Source organism: Hemicordylus capensis, chromosome 1 (genome assembly GCF_027244095.1).
Source record: "Hemicordylus capensis ecotype Gifberg chromosome 1, rHemCap1.1.pri, whole genome shotgun sequence".
Taxonomy (NCBI): domain Eukaryota; kingdom Metazoa; phylum Chordata; class Lepidosauria; order Squamata; family Cordylidae; genus Hemicordylus; species Hemicordylus capensis.
The window spans coordinates 241,268,261-241,287,127 of NC_069657.1; the positions used below are offsets into that span (position 1 = coordinate 241,268,261).

General features: G+C 43.6%; 1 protein-coding gene across 7 annotated transcripts in view; it reads right to left on the bottom strand.

The window, feature by feature from the left end:
* Positions 1 to 18,867, bottom strand: part of LOC128340841 (uncharacterized) — an 86,614-nt gene that overhangs the window by 33,140 nt on the left and 34,607 nt on the right. For all 7 annotated transcript variants that reach the window (XR_008314012.1, XR_008314011.1, XR_008314013.1 and 4 more), the window contains exons 2-6: positions 2,409 to 2,874; positions 1,680 to 1,850; positions 1,280 to 1,447; positions 888 to 1,064; positions 537 to 664 (exon numbers count right to left, since the gene is read on the bottom strand). Coding sequence is in view for 4 of the 7 variants with exons in the window: in XM_053286610.1 (XP_053142585.1) it covers positions 537 to 664; positions 888 to 1,064; positions 1,280 to 1,447; positions 1,680 to 1,850; positions 2,409 to 2,472 (708 nt within the window). In the remaining 3 variants the exon portion in view is untranslated. The remainder of the gene's footprint in view (positions 1 to 536; positions 665 to 887; positions 1,065 to 1,279; positions 1,448 to 1,679; positions 1,851 to 2,408; positions 2,875 to 18,867) is intronic.

The following is an 18,867-nucleotide window of genomic DNA, read 5'->3' on the forward strand; positions in this document are numbered from 1 at the left end:
TTTCCAGTAATTCCAATGATGCCCTCTTGTCTTTTTCCACACCCTCTTTGTGGTGCAATTTGGGAGTTAAAATGCAAGGGCAGAGCCAGAATATCCAGGCACGGCACTCTGGAGGCTTCCCAGAACTTCCGTCCCTTAAAGGAAATCCTTAAATAGGCTTCTGTTCTCCGCTTCTGCCACTTGTCTCAGTTGTTTCCTGTTCACTTGTGTGCCCCTGAATCAGCCCAAGTTGCAGAAGCCACTTGGAAAGAAAGGAGTGAGGACTGAGGAGGCAGAAATGAAATAAAGGAGCAGGTGCTGAATGGGGCTTAATTCTGAGTATCATCATGTAGTAAGATCATGACGGTAGGGAGAGTTATTGCTGATTTTCACAGGGAATATCACCGTGACAGTCCTATGTGACATGTCATGTGGAACCACCGTTCCTGCCCACCCCCCTCCCTTCCATCTGATGGCAGAAAAGCAATTGGAAAGGTAAAGGTCCAGAATATGGAAGCAACCTGTGGAGGAAGCACCTGGGATGTGGGGTTTTGTACCTCCTCTCTGTCCTCCATAAGCCTGTGGATGATTTTGATGAGCTCCTCATCCACTTTGCAGTCCTCCACCTCAGACTGGTAGGAGCTGGAGGAGAAAAGGGAGCAGTGCATGCTGCTGACTGATGAATCTGGGGGAAAGAACAGGAAGAATGTGGAGACATATTAATGCACCCATCTGTGTCCTTCTTCCAAAAAGGACCCAGGTACTTCTCACTGAAACCCTCTTTGTTTAGGAAGAGTATAGTGACCTGGGAACCTGTTTTGCCTCCCAGCCTCACCTATTGGCCTCAATTTCTAAGATTCTCCATTCCCAACCCCTAAATCCCTCCCAATTCCTGAGCATCTCCTCACCTCCAAACTGGTTCCAAACCGCTCTGGAGCTTTGGCTGTCCGTGTAGCCCATGTCTTCCCATCTGGAGACCCGCTCTGTTGGGCTGACCACCATTAGCTCCTCATGCAGTTTAAGGTCCTCCAGCTGGGATTGGTCTGAGGAGACGACTGAGCAGTGCATGCTGCTCACTGATGAATCTGGGGGAAAGAACAGGAAGAATGTGCAGACATATTAATGCACCCATCTGTGTCCTTCTTCCAAAAAGGACCCAGTTTCTTCTCACTGAAACCCTCTTTGTTTAGGAAGAGTATAGCGACCTGGGAACCTGCTCTGCCTCCCAGCCTCACCTATTGGCCTCAATTTCTAAGATTCTCAACCCCTAAATCCCCCCAATTCCTGAGCATCTCCTCACCTCCAAACTGGTTCCAAACCGCTCTGGAGCTTTGGCTGTCCGTGTAGCCCATGTTTTCCCATCTGGAGACCCGCTCTGTTGGGCTGAGCACCATTAGCTCCTCATGCAGTTTAAGGTCCTCCAGCTGGGATTGGTCTGAGGAGACGAGGGAGCAGTGCATACTGCTCACTGATGAATATGAGGGAAAGAACATGAAGAATGTGCAGACATATTAATGCACCCATCTGTGTCCTTCTTCCAAAAAGGACCCAGTTTCTTCTCACTAAAACCCTCTTTGTTTAGGAAGAGTATAGCGACCTGGGAACCTGCTTTGCCTCCCAGCCTCACCTATTGGCCTCAATTTCTAAGATTCTCCATTCCCAACCCCTAAATCCCTCCCAAATCCTGAGCATCTTCTCACCTCCAGACTGGTTCCAATCTGGTCTGGAGCTTTGCCTCCTAGTATCGCTCAGGTCTTCCCAGACCGTCTGTGTTGAGCGGTCCACCATGAGCTCCTCACCCAGTTTTAGGTCCTCCAGCTCTGATTCATCTGAGGAGATGAGGGTGCAGTGCATACTGCTGCCTAATGAATCTGGGGGAAAGAACAGGAAGAAAGTGCAGACATATTAATGCACCCATCTGTGTCCTTCTTCTAAAAAGGACCCAGTTCCTTCTCACTGAAACCTTCATTGTTTAGGAAGAGTATTTTATTTATTTTATTTATTTATTTATTCGATTTTTATACCGCCCTTCCAAGCTGGCTCAGGGCAGTTTACAATTAAAAAACAGAATTCATTAAAAACAATTAAAATAGAAATACAAATATAAACACCAAATTTAAAAACATCTTAAAAAACAATTAAACTATCAAAACAATTAAAACCCTGAAAACCAGGTTAAGATTAAAACAATTAGAACTAAATTAAAAACCCTGAAATGCCAGGCCAAACAGATAGGTTTTAAGGGCTCTCCTAAATTAAAAACCCTGAAATGCCAGGCCAAACAGATAGGTTTTAAGGGCTCTCCTGAAGGTATAGCTACCTGGAAACCTGCTCTGCCTCCCATCCTCACCTATTGGCCTCAATTTCTAAGATTCTCCATTCCCAACCCCTGAATCCCCCCCCACCCCCAATCCTGAGCATCTCCTCACCTCCAGACTGGTTTCCAAGTGCCCTCGAGCTATGCCTGTTTTTGTGTGGCCCATTTCTTCCCATATTCAGACCCTCTCTGTTGAGCTGTCCACTGACTTTGGTGGTTTCTCTTCCTTCACCTGAGTCTCTGGCAGCTTATGATTCTCAGAGTGCTTGTTTGGGAATCTGAAGCACTGCCAGAGTTTGTGTGCTTCTCCCCCATCCTTGACAGTGACAGCCTCCCTCTGCCTGCACAGATGGTACCATTTGGTTCTGGGAGGGGCTGATGGAGTGCTGATGCCAAAACTCCCCTGCCGTTCAAGATCCTGGTGGTCTCTTGGCTTTCTGCAGCAGGCTATCAAGTGCCAGCTCTTGGGATGAGCAGCCATGGGCACTGTGGCACCCTCTTCTTATCTTTTGCTGCTTCCTTCTGGTGGACCAGACTTGGGCCTCCGCTTGCGCAGGAAGGTCCGCAGCCTTTGCAGCCTAGAACCGAGTGGAAAGAAGATGAGAGGTGGGGCTTGCAGGGTCCTCCTGCTCTTTGCCCCTAGACTGAGCTTGGGACACCTGCTTGGAAATGTTGCTCTAATATGTCCAGCCAGTAGGTGGCACTAGCCTTTGCTTAAAAGGGTCAAATGAATGGTCCAGCACCTGGACTCATGAAGATACACACACAGGTGTATTGAAGCATCAGAGCATGTCCTGAGGAAAATCTCTATTAAAAAGATGCTTGCCTAAGACAGAGAGGAGGAAGCCCCAAGGCTGTCCTGAAATCGCAAAGAGAATGATAGAATCGGAAAGTCGAAACCTCTATGAAATCCTACTTACATCTTGCACCCTTTGTGTTTCTCTCACTAACAGAAAGCTCAAGCACAAACACAGATGCACATGTGCACGCTTTCTTTCTCTCTTTTTATGTCAATATAGTGATCCAACACTATAACACGGCAGAGAAAAGCATATGCTTCTGCTCCCAGAAAACACCTCTGCTCATGTGACCGATGAGTAAGCAGGGGGAGGTGTAATAAGAGAGGTCATGGGAATTTTGGAGCATAGACCTAAAGGTTTTTGAAGGCTCCTCTCTCACACACAAACAGTATTTCACACACACTTTTAGCGTGACCACACCACCTGGGACAGACAAAAAGGATTTGGGGTCCCCCAAGGGGACTGGATGCCCTGGACTTCAGCCCGGAAGTCCACGGGTAAGAGCGCCTCCTCTGTCCATAACCATGATAACCAAAATACTTTAGAAGTATGACTAGAGAAAAAGAATGAGAAGGAATCAGAAAACCCTCTTTCTTTATTTTTGGAGGCAGCTTTGGTCTCCTGCCCAGATTGTCCAATTATTAAAAGTCACTCCTCAGTGCTAACTGCAGGGCCGGTGTTACCATCAGGCCAACTAGGCAGCCACTTAGGGTGCAGAACTCAGAGGGGCGCAGAGTGCAGACCTCAGAGGTGTCGCAAAATAGTCTGGCACCGGCCCTAGCTAACTGGCCTACCCACAATTCTAAGTTGGCATGTCAAAGCAGTGACCACAGTGCTAATGGACTGACAAGGCCACCACACCTATTTGCATGGCATTACTTCGTTTTGCATTCCCTTTGGGGTATATGATTAGTGCCGCTTATAGCAGATTCAAGCTGTATGCAGCATTGTGCAACCCTCTTTTGAATGTAACATGGTAATAGCTTTCCTTTTCCACAGAGAGTCGAGAATTAACTTGAGCACCAAAAAGTTTTCAAAGCAGTTATTAGCAAATTAGCAAAATAATTGAGAAAATGGCTCCCTGTCTAAAAAAAAAATCCACAAATCTAGCAAAACCAAAAACGAGTTCAGTGAATTTTAAAATCCTTGTTCTATCAAAACAAGGGTATAACAGGTTTACTGCAGGAACCTCAGCAGCAGACCACCACCAAATGTTATAAAGTTCAGTTGCACCTATCTTCTACTTAAATTTCAATGTTATAAATAAGAGATGAAGGAATCTAAACGGAATTCACGAATTCAATCCTGCTAATAAGAACTCTAAAATAGAGATGTAGTTTTAAATGTATCTCAAATGTACGTCTCAAATATGTCTTAGTATGTAATTTTAAATGTGCTTCAATGCACTATATAATTCCAATAAAATAAAGGGGGAGGATCCCTCAGACAGAAGATAAGCTGGTTCTGCATGGTTCTGCGCCCAAAGCACACCATAGATCACATCAGTCACTTCATACTGGCTGTCTTCTCCAAACGCAGTTCAGCACAGCTACCTCCTAAAAAATCCATGAGAGGTTCAGAAGACAGCAATACAAAAATCATATTAGTATCTGTAAGCTCAACTATAAATCTAATCGTCAGAGAAAATAGAACCTAAACCTCTCACAGAACACTCCCCCTGAGTTTAATTAGTTATTAGGCAACTATATATTCAAACGATTCCAAACAAGATTGATCAATGGAGAAGAAAACAATTTTTAAAAAACACGCTAGTTTTGCCATAACAGAAATAGTATGTGTATTGTAAATACAAAGCCACATATCCACCAATAAATAATCAAAATTCCCATCTCGTCCTAAACAGGTGTACAAAACGCCACAATAAAGTAATTGACAGAAATCAGCTAAGCCTTTAATAGTCCCCCTCCTTATATAATGAAAAAATAAACAAACCAACCGGAGAGATAAATGGAAAGATATCCTTTCATGAAGAGGGAGACTAAATTCAGCCATAACTGATCTTTATAACCTACAACTGGGAGCATGAGCTATCACACACTATGACAGTGAGATCTCCCCCCTATAGGTATATCTAATCCTTCACAATTTCCTTCCAATTGTTTGCATCACAAACTGTTCATTCAGTTAAGCTTCTCAAAGTATTGTTATAAAGTATTCATAACAAATAATAAAACCATTGGGGAAGAGAAAGGAATATCATCATCATCTTGAAAGAAACCGTGGAAATAATAAAGATATATATTTCTAAAAAATTGAAGATCAGGACATTTTAGTAGAGCATACTGTCAAGTTTAAATGACCACCTAAGTCTCCTTGAATTGATATTTCCAAGAGCTTTAAGATAGGCTCACAATACTTTTTGTGGAAAGGGAAGACCGGCACGTTCATTCTTAATTCCAATGGTCTGCTGATGGTCACTAAAGACCTGGGTACTTATTGTAAAGCTATTGACACTTGTTTGACTTAGAGATTAATATCTCATCAATAGATCAACTTCCTGCTAGAGTGCTGTAAGTATATTTGCCGGTAAGGTCTCCACAAGTGGAGCCATGTAAGTGTCTCAAGCGACTCCTCAATTTAAACTGAAATCATGTAAAACCTGCAGCATTGATAATATTGTCTTTAGAAACTCTTTATTCCAAAGTCCTCATCATTTCCTCCTGCTTTATTAGACTTAGAGGAATAGATATAATCCGTTCAAGCATTGAAATCTCCAGCCATGACCACGTAAGCTGATGGGTGTTGAATTCCTGACTTCAATAGACATTGTTCTTGATTAGTCCAGCAGGTCCCCTTACAATTTTTTGAATTGGTGGGTTGGAGAGATATAACTAATAATCAGAGAAATGTGTCTAATTTTAACAATATAAGTTATTGCCACTGCCTAAATAAACTAGTGTAGCATTTAAAGTAGAAGCTAGAACGCTGGCAAGTCATCCATGTGGTCTACGATTCTGCTCGGCTGCAACAGCTTCTAATGTCAAACCCTGATGCCTATTTAATTCTATTCTATTTTGGGCCCAAGTTTCTTGAAATCATAATATATCAAACTGATGTATATATTCCAAGAACTCATTGAAGCTATTCTCACGAGCAGCAAAGACCAGGCGAGGGAAGCCCATCCCGGTTTTTGCTGCTCGTGAGATCCACTGGGAGCCACACAACTCCAAGTGGTGGCGCGGCAGTGAGCCCTCTTAGGTAGCCCTCCACTTCACCCAGGTTTTGGCCGCGAGTGTGCCTCGCTTGCAGTGTGCCTGCTTGCAGCCGCGGCGGACAAACTCAGGGGGGAGGCGGGCTCCCAGGAATGCACCGCGCACTTGCACATTCGTGATTGGGGCCCTGGGGGTGGGACACCATGCGTCAGTGATTCCCTGCACCAGACCCCCGGAGCAGCGGGGCGAGGCCTGGCGAGGTTTGTAAAACCTTTATCTAGTTCTATAAGTAATTTAGCTAAACAACCACCTAGCATTACTAACACTATCAAGATTCCTCCTAACGTGAAAAGAATGTCACTAATTAATCCAGGTAAAGAAGCAATTCTGAGTCCAGAAACAAGTTCTGTCAAAAAGGGTTTTAAGTGATAGATCTTTGCAAATAGAAAGCCCAGAACCTGAAGAACAACAACTATTTCAATCCTTCTCCATCTTGCTTTAATTGAACAACAAGCTATTATAAATAGATCAGTGTCTTTAGAATGCGTTAGTAAAAGAAATGAAGAGACAACTGAAGAGGATTTGACCGTTTTTTCAGAAAATCCACAAACACGTGCAGTAGTACATCCACAAATTACCATTGATAAGAATAATAAAGTAAATCGATGTCAGTAGCCATTTTTCTCCAAAGGAAATTGACTCAGTATTAGTTAATTTAAAATCAATGCTCCTTCAAGAATAGCAGCCAAAGTCCCCAACATAACTAACCAGGTTGAGCTCAAACCCTATGAAATCACTTACTGAAATGAAGGCTCAGAAATCAGAATAAACCCCAAAACTCAGAAGAATGGCAGTACCTACGTTAATCAGCTAGGAATAACTGAACCTACACGTAGACAATCTAAGATCCAAAACATATTCCAGTTATTTCTACTTTCTTTCATGGAATTAGCTGGATGGGCTAATAAGACAGCAAATAATGAAGCCCATCTCACGATGGGCGAGAAGGGCTACCTTCTTATGCGGGGAGGAAGCCTGAAAGCGCTTACCTCCCCACAGAGGAACACAGTGAGGTCTCTGGGCGTGCAAATCGCCCTCCCAGATGGGTGTTGGCTCTCCTGCGGGCCACCTGTGCCTCGCCAGGCCTTGCCCAGCAGCTCCGGGGGTCTGGTGCAGGGAAGCACTGCCGCATGGTGTCCCACCCCCAGGGCCCCAATCATAACTGTGCAAGTGCGCGGTGCATTCCTGGGAGCCCCTCTCCCCCCTGAGTTTGTCCGCCGCGGCTGCAAGCAGCTGCAGCAGGCACACGATCATGTAGCCCGGTGTTTGGGCACACTCGCGGCCAAAACGTGCGTGAAGTGGTGGGCTACCTAAGAGGCCTCACTGCTGCGCCACCACCGGGAGTCGTGTGGCTCCCAGCGGTTCTCAAGAGCAGCAAAAACCGGGATGGGCTTCCCTCGCCTGGTCTTTGCTGCTCGTGAGAATAGCTTCAATGAGTTCTTAGAATATATACATCAGTTTGATATATTATGATTTCAAGAAACTTGGGCCCAAAATAGAATAGAATTAAATAGGCATCAGGGTTTGACATTAGAAGCAGTTGCAGCCGAGCAGAAACATAGACCATGTGGATGAGATGCCAACGTTCTAGCTTCTACTTTAAATGCCACACTAGCTTATTTAGGCAGTAGCAATAACTTTTATTGTTAAAATTAGACATATTTCTCTGATTATTAGTTATATTTCTCCAACCTGCCAATTCAAAAAATTGTAAGGGGACCTGCTGGACTAATCAAGAACAATGTCTATTGAAGTCAGGAATTCAACACACATCAGCTTACGTGGTCATGGCTGGAGATTTCAATGCTTGAACGGATTATATCTTTTATTCCTCTAAGTCTAATAAAGCAGGAGGAAATGATGAGGACTTTGGAGTAAAGCTGAGAAACTCTAAAGACAATATTATCAATGCTGCAGGTTTTACATGATTTCAATTTAAATTGAGGAGTCGCTTGAGACACTTACATGGCTCCACTTGTGGAGACCTTACTGGCAAATATACTTATAGCACTCTAGCAGGAAGTTGATCTATTGATGAGATGGTAATCTCCAAGTCAAATGACTGTCAATAGCTTAACAATAAATACCCAGGTCTTTAGTGACCATCAGCAGACCATTGAAATTAAGAATGAACGTGCCAGTCTCCCCTTTCCACAAAAAGTATTGTGAGCCTATCTTAAAGCTCTTGAAAATATCAATTCAAGGAGATTTAGGTGGTCATTTAAACTTGACAATATGCTCTACTAAAATGTCCTGCTCTTTTATCATTAAAGCCATAGAAAGTGATTCATTAGTCTCAGCATTAGTAGCTTACGATACCGTGATTGTAGTTCTCTATAAACGTTTGACTATTACCTTGTCAATTGGATGTTTCAACTCAATAAGGGGAAATCATTAGTTTGATAGAGATTGAGGCGGGTCTCACGATCAGTGAGACCCGCCAGATAGCGTTCTGCGGGGAGAGCGGGCTTAAGCCGCTCTCCCCGCAGAGGATGAGGGAAGTAGCCCTGGGCGGCCGAACCAACTGCCGGCTCTGTCACAGAGCGGGCAAGGGATCAGGGGCCACACGGCGTCACGCGAGTGCGCAGAGCATGCTGGAGAGACCCCTGAGCCGGGAGGCTGCATTACGCTCTCCGCCAGGGGTCTACTTGTGTTTTGCCACAGTGCAGAGCCATGCCATGGCAACACACGACCAAAATTCCGGGGTTAGCGGAGCACTCGCTCCGCTAATCTGGGCTAAGGGGAGGTCTGCCGCTTTGTATAAAACTGAAGGGAATGTTCATGATCAATATTAGCAATACAGAGCTTCTAGTGTCAAAGTATTACCACATACCCATGTTCAGCTGAGGAAAAATTATAAGAATCTCTTAACCAAGAAAGAAAACAGCAGAAAAAAACAGCTGGCAAATATTGATAATGGCCACAATAAATAAGAACAGTAAAGTGTTGGCAAATGATCACAGCAACACTTACTGGTTATGACATAGCAAACGATTCCTGAAATCACATGGGAACATTTCCCCCCACTTTTAATGGTTCTGCCAGAGAATTAAAGGTAAAGTGTGCTGTCCAGCCGGTTCCCTATTCAGAATGTTAAATCAGAGTTCCCCACTGAAGGGTTGCCTGAGTAGAAACCAGTCTCAGAGACGGAGATATTCAATTTTATAGCACGGTTAAAATCTGAGATGGCTCCAGGTCAATTCCTTCTGAATTGTTCAAATCTAATGTTCACTGGTGAGTAAAACCTCTCACTTCATTGTTCACCCATATTGATATTTTTGGCTGTATTCCCCAAAGCTGGCTTAAAACACTTTATAAACAAGTTGATCTAGCAAAACCCAATCAGCCTACTTTCCTTTCACTGTCTCTTCATCTGGACTAAATTTGGTGCAAATCAAGGTCCACAAGTTCGATCTCTTGTGCCTCAAATATTCATATGTCTGCTATCTTGGATTGGAGTGGATGTCATCACTACAAACTGCACCATTGAGGTGTCCCTGTGTGTCACTCACTACAACTGTTCCCAATTTGGATCAAATCGGCTAGACAGTCCTCAAGTTAGTGCACTTGTGCCTCAAAAGTTTTTGCATCTGCCATCTTGGGTCGGGTTGGGTGATATCACGACAAACTACCCAGTCAACCAGATAGCCGTTGAGGTGTCTCTATGTGTCACTCACTGCAACTGTGCCTAATTTGGCTTAATTTGGTTAGACAGCCCACAAATTAGCCCGCTTGCACCTAAGTTCACGTGGCCACTATCTTGAATTGGTGTGGATGATATCATCACACACCACACCACACCATTTATTATTTATTTTTTTATTCAATTTCTATACCACTTGGAAAACCCTATGTGTCTCTACATCTGTAACAAATTTGGTTCAAATTGGTTAAGCGGTTCACAAGTTAGCTCACTTGAGTCTCAAAGCTTTATGCTTCCACCATCTTGGGTCAGGGTGGATAGCATCGTCACAAATTACACCACTGAGGTGTCCCTATGTATCACTCACTACAACTGTACGTAATTTGGTTCCGATCAGTTAGACAGTACACAAGTTAGCCCACTTGAACCTCAGATGTTCACGCGTCCACCATCATTGGATTGGGGTAGATGACATCATCACAAACTATGCCATTGAGGTGTCCCTATGAGTCCCTACAGCTGCAGCAAATTTGGTTCAAATCGGTTAAGCAGTCCACAAGTTAGCCCTCTTTGGCCTCAAAAGTTTATGCGTCTGCCATCTTAAATCGGATTGGATGACATCATCACAAGCTTTGCCATCAAGGTGTCTGTGTGTGTCACTCACTGCAAACATACCCAATTTGGTTCAAATAGGTTAGGCAGTCCACAAAGTAGCGCACTTGTGCCTCAGATGTTCATGTGGCCACCATCTTGAATTAAAGTGAATGACATCACACACACCACACCATTAGGACATGCTTATGTGTCGCTACAGCTGTAATAAATTTGGTTCAAATCGGTTAAGTGGTTCACAAGTTAGCCCACTTGAGCCTAAAAGTTAGTCCGTCCGCCATCTTGGATCAGCGTGGATGACATCATCACAAACAATGCCCTTGAGGTTTTCTTATGCGTCACTCACTGCAACTGTACCTAATTTGGTTTAAATTGGTTAGACAGTTCAAAAATTAGACCACTTGCTCCTCAGATGTTCATGTGGCTGCCATCTTTAATAATAATAATAATAATAATAATAATAATAATAATAATAATAAATTATTATTTATTTACACAGTCAGACAGGTGTTATTGACTGGTTTGTTTTATCCAGACATCGAGTCTTTCCCAAGGACCTAGGATGGCTGAATTTTATTGTCAATGTTGTTGCTGTTGTTATAGATATCGTTGCAGAATATAGGCTGTTCCCAGTAAAGCTGCTTTTTGTAATTGGCTGATGGTGATTTCTGTGGCCCCTATGGTGTTGAGATACTCTTCAAGGTCTTTTGGAACTGCACCCAGGGCGCCAATTACCACTGGGGTTATTTGGGTCTTTTTCTGCCACAGCCTTTCAATTTCAATTTGTAGATCTTTGTATTTGGTGATTTTTTTCTATTTCTTTTTCTTCTATTCTGCTATCGCCTGGTATTGCTATGTCAATTATTTTGACTTGTTTTTCTTTCTTCTCGACTACAGTTATATCTGGTGTATTGTGTGGCAGATGTTTGTCTGTTTGTAGTTGGAAGTCCCACAATATTTTTACATCTTCATTTTCTTCAACTTTTTCAATTTTATGGTCCCACCAATTCTTGGCTACAGGTAGCTTGTCTTTTTTGCAGATGTTCCAGTGTATCATCCCTGCTACCTTGTCATGCCTTTGTTTGTAGTCAGTCTGTGTGATCTTCTTACAACAGCTGATCAGGTGGTCCACTGTTTCATCTGCTTCTTTACAAAGGCGGCACTTGCTGTTTGTTGTGGATTTTTTGACTTTTGCTCTTATTGCATTTGTTCTTAGTGCCTGTTCTTGTGCAGCCAGTATTAAACCCTCAGTTTCTTTCTTCAAGTTGCCATTCTTAAGCCATTGCCAGGTCTTGGTGATGTCTGATTTTCCACTTATATTGTGCAAATATTGACCATGCAGGGGCTTATTTCAACATTTTTCTGCTCGGTTCTTGACTTGTTCTTTCTTGTAGGCCTGCTTTGTTTCATTGGTGTTGAATAGTTTCTCGTTCTTGACCATTTGAAGTGCATCTTCTTCACTGTCCTTGATATATTCTTCAAGGCCTCTTTTCTCCTCCTCTACTGTTTGATGGACTTGCAGCATTCCTCTTCCACCTGAGCTGCGAGGGAGGTAGAGCCTATCGACATCACTGCGGGGTGCAGAGTATGACTGATGGTCATGATTTTCCTGGTCTTACGATCTAGCGTCTCTAGCTCTGCCTGGGTCCAGTCTATTATTCCTGCGGTGTATCTGATAACAGGTATAGCCCAGGTGTTTATGGCTTGTATGGTGTTCCGGCCATTGAGTTTGGACTTGAGGATTTTTCTAACTCTCCTGATGTATTCACTTCCAATTTTTCTTTTAACTTCAGTGTGTGCAATGTTATCAGCCTGGAGAATGCCCAAGTATTTGTAAGGTTCTTTCTCTTCCAAGTTCTTGATGTTGCTTCCATTGGGCAGTTTTATTCCTTCTTTTTTTGTTATTTTCCCTCTGTTCATTATTAATGCAACACACTTGTCTAGTCCAAACTCCATTGCTATATCGCTACTGATTATACGGACAGTATTTAGCAGTGATTCAATTTCTGACTGGGACTTTCCATACAACTTCAGATCGTCCATGTACAGCAGATGGTTGATTTGACTGGATATTTTAGATGTTTGGTATCCGAGGCCTGTTTTGTTGAGTATTTGTGAAAGTGGGGTCATGGTGATTACAAACAATAGAGGGGATAGTGAGTCCCCTTGGAAAATGCCTCTTCTAATGCTAACCTGTCCAAGTGCCTCACCATTGATTGTTAACTGTGTACTCCACATGCTCATTGCTTTTTAAAATAAAGATCTGAATGTTTTTGCTGACACCAGTTTTTTCTAAACATTTTAGTATCCATGTGTGAGGCAATGAATCGAAGGCTTTCTTGTAGTCAATCCATGCAACACTTAGATTTGTTTTTCTTCTCTTGCAATTTTCTAAAATCATTTTGTCAATCAGCAGCTGGTCTTTTGTGCCTCTGGTGTTCGGGCAATTTCCTTTCTGTTCAACTGGAAGCTGTTTGTTAGTTAATAAGTGTTGCATCACTTCATCTGCTATTATTCCAGTTAATAATTTGAACATGGTTGGCAGGCAGGTGATCGGTCTATAATTACTTGGAACTGCACCTTTTGCTGGGTCTTTCATGATGAGATGAGTTTTGCCAGTTGTTAGTCATTGTTCAATATCACTGCCTTTCATAATGTGATTGAACTGTTTTGATAGTTGTTTATGAAGGCTTGTTAGGTGTTTAAGCCAAAAGCCATGCAGTTCATCGTCTCCTGGCGCAGTCCAATTTTTAATTATCTTTGCTCTTTCACTTATTAATTCTGGTGTTATTATTAGATCTTGCATTTGTTGGTTACATTTTTGACCTCTTTCATCCAGCCTGCTTTTTTATTATAATCTATTGGATTGTCCCATAATTTCCGCCAGAATTGCACTGTTTCTTCTTTATTTGGTGTTTCTAGGTTTCTTGCAGTTTCTCCTTCTATGCTTTGGTAGAAACGTCTCTGATTCAACTGGAATTGGAGATTCTGCCTGTGTTGTGTAATTCTGGCTTCATATCTGCTAATCTTCTTTGACACTGCTGTTATTTGCTGCTTCATTATTTCCAGGACTTCTCTAATTTTCCTTGAATCTAGGTGGTATTTTTGGATCAGATACTGTTTGGTGTTTTCATTCTTCAGCTTCTTGTCTTTCATATCTTTCAATTTACTAGCATCTGATCTAAGCCTGGTGATTTTATTTTCTAATCTAATCTTCCATTGAGGTGATCTACTGCTTTCTTTTTTGACAGGTCCACTGATCTTATATCCGAGCTCTTGTGTTGTTATTGTTGCTGCACTGTACATTAGTTGGTTTGTTTCTTGCAAATTCTTGGTTGTTATTTCTGCAAGTGCAGCATTGACATCTTTTAATGCCTGAGCAAGTTGTTTTTTGGCAACTGTTTTTAGAGCTGGAAGTCGAACCCTGGTGGTTGTTTGGTTCATGTGCTCAGTTATTTTTTGCTTTAGTTCTTGTTGCTTTTCTGTTAAACGGCATTCGGATTTTTGAGGTGAAGGCAAAGGGGAGGTTTCCTGTTTTTGATTTTGAAACAGTTCAGCAACAGTGGCATCCTCGATTTCCAACACCTCCTCCACCTGCGCCTGAGCAACTTTTTCAATTGGTGATAATTCTTCTTCCATATCTTTAGCCTGTGTTGCTCTTTGCAGTTCTTCCAGCTCAACTCCTGTGAATACTTTATTTCTAATTATGAATCTTCTCTGGTCTGCTAGCCTTTGTTCTGTTATTTCTGTGTCTGGATGCTTCTCTTTCCAAATTTGGTACATTCTTTTAAAATAACCTCTTCTAGTTGGACTATACTTGTAATAGCAGATCATTATTTCCTTGTTGGCATTTTTCGTATTTTTTTTTTCCGGTTAAGCGACGTTTCTTCCAGTAACTTTGCTGTCTCCAGCCCTGGTTGCTCAACTGAAGATCCTGAGTCCTGTTGCCCACTTGCCACCAGATGTCCAGGGACTATAGCATCTGGCACAGTCCTTGTTGACCCAGGCGACGACCAATCCAGTATAGATTTATTAAAGTTATGTATCACCATATTGTTGATGGGAGAGGCACTCTTTGGCTCCTCTGGTGAGACCAGTCCAGTATGGTTGGACCTCTGGCATAGCTCTCACCTTCATCAGAGCAAACAAGCCCCACAACCACGCCAAGGTAGTGCCTCACTGGGGGATGATGATGATAATGATGAATATTTTATACTGCCCAAAACCTACATCTCTGGGCAGTTTACAGCAAGATTAAAAAGTAAAACATTAATTAAAATCAAAAATTAAAAGCCAGAAATTTAAAACACAATTTAAAATTTTAAAACAATATTCTAAAAACATTAAAACAATCAAAACAATATCAGTTAAAAGTCTGGTGAAGAGATGCATCTTTAAAGACTTTTTAAAAGTTGTCAGAGATGGGGAGGCTCTTATTTCACCAGGGAGTGTATTCCAAAGCCTCAGGGCAGCAACGGAGAAGGCCCGTCCCTGAGTAGCCACCAGACGAGCCGGTGGCAAATGCAGACGGACCTCTCCTGATGATCTCAACAGGCAGTGGGGTTCATGATGAAGACGTTCTCTTACCCAGGGCCCAAGCTGTTTAGGGATTTATAGGTTATGACCAACACCTTGAATTTTGCCCGGAAACATATCGGCAGGCAGTGTAACTCGTTCAACACGGGAGTAATATGTTCTCTCCTAGATGACCCAGAGACCAGCCTGGCTGCCACATTCTGGACCAACTGTAGTTTCCGGATTACGTACAAGGGCAGCCCCACATAGAGCGCATTGCAGTAATCCAGTCTGGAGGTTACCAGCAGATGTACTACTGTTTTGAGGTCGTCTATCTCAATATGCCAGCTGCGTCCACAGAAATGGACGCAGCTGGCATATCAACCAAAGCTGATAGAAGGCACTTCTGGCCACTGCCTCAACCTGGGACACCGAGGAGAGACTTGGATCCAGAAGCACCCCTAGACTGCGTACTTGTTTCTTCTAGGGAAGTGTGAACCCATCCAGAACAGGCAGATCAAAATCGTCTCTCGAGTCTCTCAAAATCGTCTCTCAAAATCGTCTCTCCCTGCACAATGAGTACCTCCGTCTTATCTGGATTCAGTCTCAGTTTGTTATCCTTCATCCAGCCCATTACTGCCTCCAGGCAGGCATTTAGGGAGGTTATGCCCTCTCCTGATGATGCCGACATGGAGAAAAAAATTGGGTGTCATCAGCATACTGATAGCACCCTGAACCAAATCTCCTGATGATCTCTCCCAGCGGTTTCATGTAGATGTTAAACAACATCAGAGACAATACGGAGCCCCGAGGGACACCGTACCGAAGTTCAGATTTTGAGAAACAACAGTCTCCAAGAGATACCATCTGGAACCTGCCCGAGAGGTAGGAATGGAACCACTGCAGAGCAGTGCCTCCCACCCCCAACCCCCTCAGACGCTCCAGAAGGATACTATGGTCGATAGTATCGAAAGCCTCCGAGAAGTCCAAAAGGACCAAAAGAGTCACACTTCCTCTGTCCATTCCCAATTGGAGATCATCCATCAGGCCGACCAAGGCAGTCTCCAACCCATAGCCAGCCTGGAAGCCAGTTTGAAATGGGTCTAGATAATCAGTTTCCTCCAAGACCACCTGGAGCTGGGAGGCCAGCACCCTCTCAGTCACCTTGCCCAGCCACGGAAGGTTGGAGACAGGCCTGTAGTTACTCAGCTCTGAGGGATCCAAGCTAGGCTTCTTCAGAAGCGGTCTAATAATTGCCTCCTTAAGACTAGGAGGCATCTTACCTTCCCTCAGAGATGCATTTATGATCTCTACCAGGTCTTCTACAACAACCCCCCTGCCTGATAGTATAAGCCATGTTGGGCAAGGGTCAAGAGGACAGGTGGTGGGCCGCACCGTTCCAATCAGTTTGTCCACATCCTCAGGAGTCACAAACTGGGACTGATCCAACCTAACCACGTAAGAGGAGTCGCTGGATACCTCCACAGCAGATACTGAAGTAAGTGTGGAGACAAAATCCAAGTCGGCCTGAATACGAGAGATTCTTTCCACTAAGAATTCATTAAACACATCACAGCGGGTAATCGATGGTTTCAGATTCCGATTCAAGGGAGGAGCGGCACATACTAGTCCTCTCACAACCATGAACAACTCCGCTGGACATGAACTTGCGGATACAATACAGGTAGAAATGAATCGCTTCCTTGCCGCACATATCACCTGAGCAGTTCTATCACATGAGTTCTATGTTGCAATCTGTCAGATTCAAGCCGACTCTTTCTCCACCTGCGCTCTAGTTGTCTACATCGCTGCTTCAGCCCCTGTAGTTCTTTCGTATACCAAGGGGCCAGTTTTGAAGCGGGTCGGAGAGGATGCTTAGGAGCTATCATGTCTACTGCCCCGGTGAGTTTGCTGTTCCAGTTCTCCACTAGGACATCAACAGGATCACCGGCAGAGCCAACACTGATTCCCTCCAAGGCTTCTTGAAATCCTATGGGATCCAATAACCTTCTCGGGCGGACCATCCTAATAGGTTCCATCCATGACAATGGGGAAATCACAGGAGTCCCCACCCACAGAACACCACCCTGATCAGAGTGAAAGACCAAATCAAGCGTGTGACCTGCAATGTGTGTCGGTCTCGAGACCACCTGAGATAGGCCCATAGTCGTCATGGCCGCTATGAACTCCTGTGCCGCCCCGGCCAAATTGATCCCGAAATGAACATTGAAGTCGCCCAGCACCACAGGCCTAGGCGACTCCAATACCAAACCCGAATTGGAGTGGATGACATCATTCATTCTTTCATTCATTCATTCATCCGATTTCTTCCAAAAATGGCTCAGGGAGGTTTGCACGGAGAAATAACAAACAAATAAGATGGAACCCTGTCCCCAAAGGGCTCACAATCTAAAAAGCAACACAAGATAGACACCAGCAACAGTCACTGGAGGTACTGTGCTGGGGTGAATAGGGCCAGTTACTTTCCCCCTGCTAAATAAAGAGAATCACCACGTTAAAATGTGCCTCTTTGCCAAGTGAGCAGGGGGATGCCATTTGGCATGCCATTTGGAAATCCCTGTGTTTCAACAGCTGTAGCAAATTTGGTTCAAAGCGGTTAGGCGGTTCACAAGTTAGCTCACATGCGCCTAAAGGTTTACGTGTCCTCCATCTTTGATTGGGGGGGATGACATCATCTCAGACTATGCTGTTGAGGTGTTCCTATGTGTCCCTACAACTCTACCCAATCTGGTTCATATTGGTCCAGGTGTTGCGAAGTTGATGGGGGGCGGGAACACACGGATGGACAAACACACACACACAGACACAGAATGCCGGGTGATGTCATAAGCCTACTGGAAAGTAGGCTAAAAAGGTTCTAAACTAGATCCTTAAAATTATAAACCTATAAGTCTCCTGTCAATAACTGGCAATCTGTTGGAGATTCAGCTCTGCATGGCATCAACCTTTTGCACCAGTAACCCTAATGACAACTAGGGCATTGGGAGTAGAGATAGTCAGTCAGGGTCTCCTACTCTTTCCTGATGATCTCTGCCGCTATGGCCCCTCAGTTGATTGAATGTACTCAGAAACTTCCTGGGAGTGACTTCCTCCTTCTCCACAGAATGCTTCTAGCTTGCTCGCTCAGCACCATGTTTCTATAGGTCTCTCACTGACCAACATGTAGCCAGAACCTAGACATAGGTTCATTTCATTGTAAGTCATTTCCTCCAACACAAACTCTATGCCATATATCTTAATTAAAAATTAGTTGAGGGGTGAAGTGAATAACATCTTTAGTACTGAACAAACTGCATTCTGAAGGGGCCACTCCACTTTAGATCATGCTACTGAAAGTTTCTGGAATGTAGGGGGTTGCCCACAACCCATATTAGCATGCTGGTGTCTACCTTATTTTCCTGTTTAAATTATGAGCCCTTTGGGGACAGGAAACCATCTTAATTTTTTAAAAAAATTCTGTGTAAACTGCTTTGAGAACTTGTGTTGAAAAGTGGTATATAAGTAGTAGCAGCAGCAGCAGCACAATTGAACTTGCTTGTGTGAGTTGGGGGCTCAAGTACTTTTATTTCAGGCATCCAGCCTGCCTGGAACTGCCAGTGGTAGCAGTGAAAACCCTTCTTGGAGGAATCTGGGGGTGTAAAGGCTTGGAAAGTAACATTTCTCACATTGCTGTTGATGGTGTTTCAGTTGTGTTTATTTTTAGATTGTAGACAGGGAGCCATTTTCTCAATTATTTTGCTATGTAAA